The 10001-nt window shown below is 40.0% G+C and overlaps 1 protein-coding gene across 2 annotated transcripts; it reads left to right on the top strand.

Moving 5' to 3' along the window:
* The first annotated feature begins 555 nt into the window (after positions 1–555).
* Positions 556–6672, top strand: gpr184 (G protein-coupled receptor 184). 2 transcript variants are annotated; one of them, XM_058080177.1, is made up of 3 exons: positions 556–759; positions 5157–5239; positions 5381–6672. In XM_058080177.1, exons 2-3 carry the CDS (start codon positions 5170–5172, stop codon positions 6397–6399), a joined length of 1089 nt encoding a protein of 362 aa, XP_057936160.1. In that variant the 5' UTR covers positions 556–759; positions 5157–5169; the 3' UTR covers positions 6400–6672. The 2 variants fall into 2 exon arrangements, with proteins under 2 accessions (XP_057936160.1, XP_057936161.1); XM_058080178.1 differs by lacking the exon at positions 5157–5239.
* Positions 6673–10001: the final 3329 nt, after the last annotated feature.

Below are 10001 nucleotides of genomic sequence, written 5' to 3'. Positions count from 1 at the left end.
TCATCGGAAAAATAAAGGCCTCACATCGAATCAATACCTGCTTCAAACAATATTGATTATGTCTGGCAGCTGATGGCGTGAATTCCCAGGGCCGCTATTTGAGCAAGTATGCTCGTCACAGAGCATCAACTGTTTTCTGTGTGGATTTCATCACTGAACGGGAAAAAAAACTTCCCATTTATGAATCAGTGTGCAGCTTTTGAGTGTTCAACACTGAAAGGATTTAGGTGGTGAGTCATACAGCAAATACACTGAACACCCACCTGTTTCTTGTATCGTCATGTAGGCCGTTATGCAAGTGCAGTAATATTACCGCTGCTACGCATGAAAGTGAAAAGTTAGTGTGTGTGGGGGGGTGGAGCTCAGTGACTTCATGAGAAGTGAAGCCAGAGTGTGTGAGCTCCTGTCACGTGTATTAATGTTCAAAGTATTCAGGTCAAATATGGAGCACCTCCCCACCCCAGCCTCCATACTTGTGTGCAAAAAAAAAAAAAAAAAAGCAGCAGACCTCCCTCCTCTGCTTGGGTCTTCCCCTATTCCTGCACGTCTCCTCCTCGCCTGCCCACACTGTCTGATTATTACTGTAATGGAGACATCGAACTGAGCATTCACCGCATTGAACATCAACAAGACCATGGTGGTCTGTGGAGAGCACCGTGCCGAGGATAGTTTGGACTATCAGCAACAAATGTGAAGTACGTCTTCTGATGCTTGACATGAACGCCGCTTTTCAACCTCTCGACCTCCTGAAAGCAGCAGGTGAGCTCCTATAACTGATGGATATGATCTATGTGCAAAATGTCCAACGTGAAAAAGGCCGGAAAATCCCTGGAATGTATGGCTGGACTGCATGTTAACTTAGTAACACTTTACTACTAAAGAGGAAAAGTATCACCATAACAACCACAAATACCATCAGACATGGATATTTAGTGCCTCTTGGTCAAAATTGTTTGGTTTTTGGGAATGTCTTTTTTTTTTATGATAAAATACATAATTAGCAACGGCAGCGAGAAATATTGTCCAAAAATGTCATTTACTTGTAATGTTATATGATTAGAACATTATAAAGTGTGTGTGTGTGTGTGTGTGTGTGTGTGTCTAGTCCAGCCAGCCTTGCGTTCCACTCCCAACTTGAGTCAAGAGAGATTGAACTAAAAGTCTGAGCTGTCAACCTGATGTCCGGCACAACTTAATAATATTTTTTTAAGTTCCATCCATTTTCTATGCCGCTTATCCTCACAAGGGTCGTGGGTATGCTGGAGCCTATCCCAGCTGTCTTCGGGCAAGAGAGCGGCGGGGTACACCCTGGACTGGTGGCCAGCCAATCACAGGGCACATATAGACAAACAACCATTCACACTCATATTCATAACTATGGATAATTTCTCCATAGTTCTCCACACAGAGGTGGCCGAGGGTGGGATTGAACTCGGGTCTCCTAGCTGTGAGGTCTGCGCACTAACCACTTGACAACTGTGCAGCCCTATATATATTCAAAAAATATCAAATATGATGTGTACCTAATAATAACTTTGTTTGGAATGGAATGTTTTCCCTTTGTCCAAGACATGTTGAAGGCTTGTTGATACCAGAAACATAACACCGATACAAACACCCTCTGTGTGTTAGGTCTGTGCCTGTGGTTTACACCCATTACATAAAAGGAAGAGGAACAGGGTTCTTCTTCAGAAATCAGTTGGACTCCCTTCTCAGACAGATATTGAAATAGTAGCATATCGAGAAACTGTATAGGTGCAAAATAGTGATGTGAAAATGGCCTTTTGATTGTGCGTCTTGTTTTTCCTAGCGTTCCATTCCATTTTCTTCCATAGTAGTGAAGCCTGGACTTCCCAGTCTCCGGCCACCACTTCCAGTTCCACTGGCAAGGACACGAAAGCGTGGTCAGGCCAGCTGTGAGACATAATCCCTCCAGTTTGTGGTCTTGTTCAAGGCAGAGGGAAAACATTCCATTCCTAATAAATTCAACCTTTCGTTTTAACTAAAGTCACCATTTCACCATTTGTTTTCCTCCCCTTTCCCACAGAGAAAGGTCACACATTTTGTTTTTCTCAGACAAGCAGACACACAGTTGGAAGGACGACGACAAGCTTGGAGTATAGATGTGAAAAGAATAGCGTGTGCACAAACTAAACCCAAACAAAAAATGTTATTAAAGAAAATGACCTTTCTTTACCCCGCCACGGGCTCGCCAGACGTGTGACTAAACAGCTGCTGAATAATTTTAGACATTGCTCTGCAAAACTTTCCAGCCGCTTACTCTTCTTATACGGTCATGATTGGAAACACGCCTGCTGCGTGCACACGCTGCAGCGCATGCACCAACATGAACATTTACTCTAAATGGCTACTCCATGATTGAGTTTGGAAGGGACAGGCCATCTCTGGTCTGAACTTAATGATATTATCTGCTTCCTAAGCCTTCTAGCCAGGTTTTTATCATTCAATACCAATTAGGAATGGATTCACCTTCCCTAAAAATACAAATGCACGACATGGTCCTTCTGTAATGCTATAATGTACAGCCACGGAAATAAAGCCTGTTCAATGACTATTGCCATCATGGAACATTTCAGACTGTGAGTGGCTCCAGGGCAAAGATTCAGTTGGCTGCTGACATTTAGTTGTGCAATGCAGACGCCTTTTGTCTTTCTAGTTGCATTTTGACTTGAGAACATTTTGAACAGGATGTGAATGACACAGACTAATATCTGGCTTGCATCTGCATAACAAGCAGGTCTTTGCCGTGCATCTCCATTGGCAATCAACACCCTAAGTGTCATTGATTCATTCAGTGTCACCGAGTCCTTCATATGTTTGCTCAGTTCTGGAGAAACACCTCAACGTGTGGGAGTCGACACATTAAACCTTCACTCTGACACATTACATGCAGGTCACACGGTCACGGTGGTATATAGTATTTTACACGTAACAGTCAATTTTTACACCTATATTTTTACACATATTTTACATGTAAAAGTGTCATGCAATCTGCTACATGTGAACTTTGAAATCATTTATTTGATGTGAAGTGTATTAGAAATTAAATGTATTATTATTATTGTTATTATTATTATTTTATTAGAATTACTATTATTATTATTAGTTATAGTAATGTTATTATCATTATATTATATAATATATTATAATTATTATTTATATTACTATATAATATATTATTAGTATATATTAATAATAATAATAACAATAATATTGTTTATTATTTTTTTATAATAATAATATTATTATATTAATATTATTAACAACAATATTAATATAATAATAGTAATATTATTATTATTAACAACAACATTATTATTGTATTATTATTATTATTTTTACTATTGTGCTTGTGTTCCTTTTTCCAGGAGCATTTTGTAAACAACAGACCACATCAAATAACCAAATTGATAAAGCAGCTACCTCAACCATCAAAAAGTTGGCCCAAGCCACGATGCCAGGTTGTATGTTGAGTTTAAATAAAAGACTTTGGAAAGAACAGGCGGGCCATATTGAAACACTTGGCGGGCCGGATGTGGCCCCCGGGCCGTAGTTTGCCCACCCCTGGTCTAGCCTAACACATGATAGCGTACTCTAGCATAGAATAGTTCAACATACTATGCAGTAAAGTACAGTATAGTATTGCATAGCATAGTTCAACATCCTATAGTATAGTACAGTATACTTTAGTATAGTATTGCATAGTCTAGCACAGCATAGTTCAACATACTACAGTATAGTGCAGTATAGTTTAGTATAGCATAGTTCAACATACTACAGTATAGTGCAGTATAGTATTGCATAGCATAGTTCAACATACTATAGTATAGTGCAGTATAGTATTGCATAGCATAGTTCAACATACTATAGTATAGTGCAGTATAGTATTGCATAGCATAGTTCAACATCCTATAGTATAGTACAATATAGTTTAGTATAGTATTGCATAGTCTAGCACAGCATAGTTCAACATACTATAGGACAGTGCAGTATAGTTTCGTCTAGCATAGTTCAACATACTACAGTATAGTGCAGTATAGTATTGCATAGCATAGTTCAACATACTATAGTATAGTACAGTATAGTATTGCATAGCATAGTTCAACATACTATAGTATAGTACAGTATAGTTTAGTGTAGTATTGCATAGTCTAGCACAGCATAGTTCAACATACTATAGTATAGTGCAGTATAGTTTAGTGTAGTATTGCATAGTCTAGCACAGCATAGTTCAATATACTATAGGACAGTGCAGTATAGTTTAGCACAGCATAGTTCAATATCCTATAGTATAGTGCAGTATAGTTTAGTATAGCATAGTTCAACATACTATAGTATAGTGCTGTATAGTATTACATAGCATAGTTCAGTATAGTTTAGTATTGCATAGTATGGATATATGATATACTACATGATATAGGTATAGACAGTATGTGGTATGGTATAGAATGTATGATAGTCTAGTTTAGCATAGTATCAATCAACATACTATAGTATAGTACAGTATATTAGTACAGTATTGTGTAGTTAGTTTAGCACATGATAGTCTAGTCTAGCATAGAACTATAGTATTATGTACAGTATAGTAAAGTGGGGCACAGGATCGTTTAGTCAAGCATCGCATAGTTCAGCATACTTTACTATCGTACAGTATAGTTTAAATCAAATCAACTTTATTTGTATAGCACTTTTCCTGCAAAGACATGCAACAAAGTGCTTTACAGAATTAAAAACAATTACCACAATTAAAAGGAAAAACAAATACTAAGAAAGCCCCTTCCTCCCACCCTTCATACTAGACACACACACACACACACACACACACACACACACACACACACACACACACACACACACCACACAATAGTATAGTATATAGTACACACAATAGTTTAGTATAGTAGTATTAAAAAAAAGCACAGCACGGTTGAGCGTATAGTTTAATATTGTTCAGCACAGTATAGTTCAGCATACCCTACGCATGCGGGAGGAGGACAGTTGAGGTTGCTGATGTTTTGGCGCGGAGGAGGCAGACCATAGACCATTTTTGTTTTTGCAATAAAAAGACTATTTATGGACCCACCTCCTTGTGATCCTTAAGATGCCAGTACTATCTTTATCCTTTATCCTTGAAGGTGCCGGCAGTCCATGTTGAGACCAAAAGGCTTCCCTTTGTTCGGTGCACTACGGCAGACAAGTACAAAACAGTACAGGAGAAGTAAATCAAAGTAAAATGTCATAACGCTTCCTTCTTTTATCACTTGCTGATTCACCATATGGGATGAAGTATAAGTACATACAAATACATGGTGCTTTGTGTAGTACTTGAGTGACACCCACAACCTTGTGTGACCTGCAGGCACAATGAACACCACAGTGGTGCCAAACGCCACTGCAGAGTGTGTTAAGATTGACAGCAGCGCCATTAGTGACCTCCTGATGACCGTCTACATCCTGGCCTTCATCTTGGGCTTGATCTTCAACGTGCTCACCCTGGTCCCCATCTGGCAACAGGTGCGCAAGGAAAACGTGCTGGGCATTTTCTTGCTGAGTCTGTCGCTGTCGGACATGCTGTTCCTGTTCACCGTGCCCCTGTGGATCAACTACTACCACCAAGACCACCACTGGAAGCTGGGCGTCATGTCCTGCAGCGTGGCGGGCTTCTTCTACTACTCCAACATGTACATCAGCATCTACCTGCTCTGCTGCATCTCCGTAGACCGCTGCCTGGTGGTCACCAACCCTCTCCGCTTCAAGACCCACCGCACGTCACGCTACGCCTGGGCCCAGTGCGCCACCGTCTACGTGCTGGTCATGACGCTGCACATCGTGGTGCTGGTCAACGACAACCTCACGGACGCCCACGATGACAAAGACAGCAACGACCGCTGTTACGAGACCTACCCCATGCAGAAACCTGTCGCCTTGTTCAACCTGCTCCGTGTGGGCATCGGCTTCTTGCTCCCCCTGCTGGTGTTGGCCGTCAGCTACTGGAGGGTGCTCGCCACGGTGGGGCAGAGTCCCGGCTTGAGCGTGCAGGTCAAGAGGAAGGTCCGCATGCTCTCCTTCGGGGTCATCGGCATCTTCTCCTTTTGTTTCGCGCCCTACCACCTTTTCCTGCTCACGCGCTCGCTCGTCTTCTACACCAGCGACCACGCCAGCTACTGTCAGTTTGAGCAGAAGATGCACTTCCCCTTCTCGTGCACGCTGGCCCTGTCCAGCCTGAACTGCGTGGTGGACCCCGTGCTCTACATGCTGGTGAGCAACAGCGTGCAGGAGGATTTGAAAATGTGCTGCAACAGGCATAAAAGGACACAGGCGGAAGAGTGCGCACTGGCCACGCACAACAGAGGAAAGATGAACAACCAGTTAATATGAGCACACGCCAGTCGGCAGGATGTGGATTATTTACGGCCTTTACTCTGCCTTTGTGTACACATAATCAGATCCTTTCAGACGTGGCCATATTTGTCCACCCACCTCATATCCTGCATTGTGAAGATGAGGAGGCTGACAAGGACCACATACATTTCCAGTTATTATACATTAGGAGCATTTGTTGATTCTCCGAGGTTGTATTTTGTCTTAAAATTACACGCTGAGCCACAATAAATGTCGACATAGCCCAGGGACTGCCGGTTAAGATTTATTGTGTACTGCACACAACATATGACAAAAATAATTATTTCTGTTGTCAATTGATTAAAATATTTGATTGCGATTAATTGCATTTTTTGTCCATAATTAACTCAGAATTAATCACATTTAATGGTGGAAATACGTTTAGATCTCTAATAAGTATGTAAATATAAGTAAATCAAATTATTATTTAAAACAATACAGTCAGCAAGCATATTTTTGTATTACTAATTTTCTTTATTATTAACACATTAGCTCTTAAACTCGCCCACAAACGTTCAGCAAATACAAAATGTGAGCGAGTGAGACCTCTCACACTCACACGTCTATGTTTATTTGTGTCAGCTCAAAATAAGATTTGTTTATTTATGATACCTGTTTTTGCTTGTGAGTAAAAAAGCCTATTTATGAACATTCAGAAAGGATTATTATTAAAGATTTTCCACAATGCACCTTTCCTTCAAGAAATGTACAAATGAAAATACTTAAAACACAGGCCAATAGTCAAAACATGTCATCTAAATTGTAAACTCAATGTAATTTAATTTCTCTTTTAAAACACATTAAAATACATAGACATTAATCGCTATATTGCAGTAAATATTATTTTATTACATTATTGTAACAATTGATGAGAAATCCTACAGTTTTTGAATGTTTAATGTGAGCTGCGATTTGTCCTACTTTTTTTTGTCATTGAACGCACCGATCCACCGTTCTCCATTACATAGTGGGCTGTATGGATGTATATGGATGTATTTCCCCCCTTTTTCTTTACCCTCATACTTGCTACCGAATGCTGATGCTACGTGGGAATACATAAAGGTAAGATTTGAAGACTTTGAGTGCGAATGTGCATTATTGTGGTACAGAACCTCTCTGAAAAACAAAGTCTACCAAGCGGGATGGTGGCTCAGTATTCATTTAGTTCATTTTATGTTGTTCCTGCCATAGTTTTATACAATACATCATAAATAGGATCAATTACATCGCTATAATATACGTAGCTTTTAACCAGATGTTGAAAATCTTCCCCTAGCTAGTTTCATGCTAAATGGCTAATGCTAGCAAAGCACTGAGCTTCAGCCGCGGTCATCACATTGACATCCCGTCAATAGCAGCTGTAACTCCAATTTTAGCTGGCAGTTCAATGCAAATATTAGCAAGAGATGTGAAAATGTAAAAAACACTGGTTAGTTGGGACACTCTTATGCCGAGGTAGCACTGTATATGACAATAAAAACAATACCTGCACTGCTCCAGTCTGGCAGACCTAGTGCATACTACCAAGTGCATGCTACATGCTACATGCTACATGCTACATGCTACAGCTTCACTACACTGCTGAATTTTAAGACCATTTGTAATCCGTGATAACTAATATATTGTAATGACCCTTGGGGTGTTAAGCGTTATGTGTTTTTTTGCGCATGTGTTGCGATGGAGAGATATGTTCCGGGGTTGGGAAGGAAAAGGGGTGACGGACAGGAAGTGAGGCAGAACCCGCATGTTAGAGAGTTGTAGGCGTGGGTTACGACAGTATCCCTTGATAGGGAGCATTGTTCTTTTGGACCTTAATAAAAAAAAACGTTGTTGTTCCGCCCCTCTGGTCTGGTGTTTGGCTGAGCGTAGAGTGTTACTATATGTAATCTTTTTTGTGTGTTGCACTTTAGGGTAATTAGGAATTTAATGAATATAAATGACAATCCTCTGTAAAATTCCACTCACGTTTGTTCAATGCAGCTGAAATGTCTTGTGGATAATATTTGTCTCTGACGCATTTGAGTCCACCTTGACAAATGTTCTGTTCCAAATCCATTACACACTAACGGTCTTTAATGTGGTCATGTGACTCCGCTAATAGCCATCATAATGCAAGGCAGGGATGGGTTGAAAGTATTTTATTGTGTAATTGGATGTCAGCGCCAGCCACAGTTGGTTTATAAACAATATTCTTTGTCACAAGTGTGTCTAGAAGTGCACTTGGCAAGGACCTTCATGTGTTTGCATCCAGGCCTTGCCATTGCCATGGCGACCCTGCATCACTTAGTGGTGTGTAGACCAGCCTGGATGCTTTACTGTTCATGGTTGTGAAGACATGACGTTATTATGGCACATTTATTGGATGGTTTGGCTTCTGTTGATATACCCTATAAGAACAAATTGCACTTTGTGTCGGTCAGTGATTCCCAGACACTGTGCCTTGAGAGATCATCAGGTGGGCCAATCCAATAATATGTCTTCATTCTGGAGGCGGCCCAACCTAGATTTGATACAGCACCCCCTCTATCATCAATTTACATAAGATAACCAGTCAACCTATTTAAATGGGTGACAAATGTTTAAAAAAATCTGAAATATAAATACCCCTACCACAAAATAAAAATCTAAATAAGTAATAATAATAAGTCATAAATACAACAATAAACATCAAACAATTGAAATAACCACAGGTTTGCACACATACAAAAACGACACAAAATAAGTAAAATACCTAAACCCAACTGTATGCAAAACTATGCACAAAAATGAAACAAATTTCCCCACTGGAAACGTAACCACACACACGTGGGGGAAAAAAATGCAGAGCCTTGGTCTCGACAGTCAACACTCACTGAGACGTTTGTTTGACAAAGTAAATACAAATGGAACACAGCAAACTGGTGTGCTCTCACAGAAAGTAAACTTTGAAAAAGAATGCTGCTCTTTAATACATTTGCATTTCCCGAAATGCTGCAAACGTTTGACAGACAGTACAAAAATACATGTCACAAATGCCAGTTCCACAATTTGAAAGATGACATATGAATGGAAATATTTCATTATAATGATACATACATCATGATATATATATATATATAATTATATATTAGGATATATTATTATAACATTAGTGCTGCACTGCGTTTTCTGCGGGTACTCTGGCTCCCACATTCCAAAAACATGCTAGGTTAATTGGTGACTCCAAATTGTCCATAGGTATGAATGTGAGTGTGAATGGTTGTTTGTCTATATGTGCCCTGTGATTGGCTGGCCACCAGTCCAGGGTGTACCCCGCCTCTCGTCCGAAGACAGCTGGGATAGGCTTTTGTTCTTTTGTTCAGTTATATATTTTTTCATCATACTTTTCATGAATATAATCTTGAAATCTCGTCTTGTGCTTGTGTTCGGTCTTGTCTCCTGAAGTAAGTGTGTCATGTAATATATAGAAGGTGAATTCCAACACCCTTAGCATGTGCCTATATTGCCCCATGGGCAAGCCAGCTCTGCTTTGTTCATCCAGCTATGAACCTGTGTATCCCCTGATGCCATTAATATAACAATATATCAACCGGCTACTT

Source organism: Doryrhamphus excisus, chromosome 8 (genome assembly GCF_030265055.1).
Source record: "Doryrhamphus excisus isolate RoL2022-K1 chromosome 8, RoL_Dexc_1.0, whole genome shotgun sequence".
Lineage (NCBI taxonomy): Eukaryota > Metazoa > Chordata > Actinopteri > Syngnathiformes > Syngnathidae > Doryrhamphus > Doryrhamphus excisus.
This window is presented reverse-complemented; position numbering and strand designations above follow the sequence as displayed.

Bases quoted from the DNA above. Each gene is read 5' to 3' on its own strand.
- gpr184 (XM_058080177.1), top strand. From the start codon at position 5,170: ATGTTGAGACCAAAAGGCTTCCCTTTGTTCGGTGCACTACGGCAGACA. The intron at 5,240-5,380 runs GTAAATCAAAGT...TGTGACCTGCAG, and splicing joins TACAAAACAGTACAGGAGAA to GCACAATGAACACCACAGTG.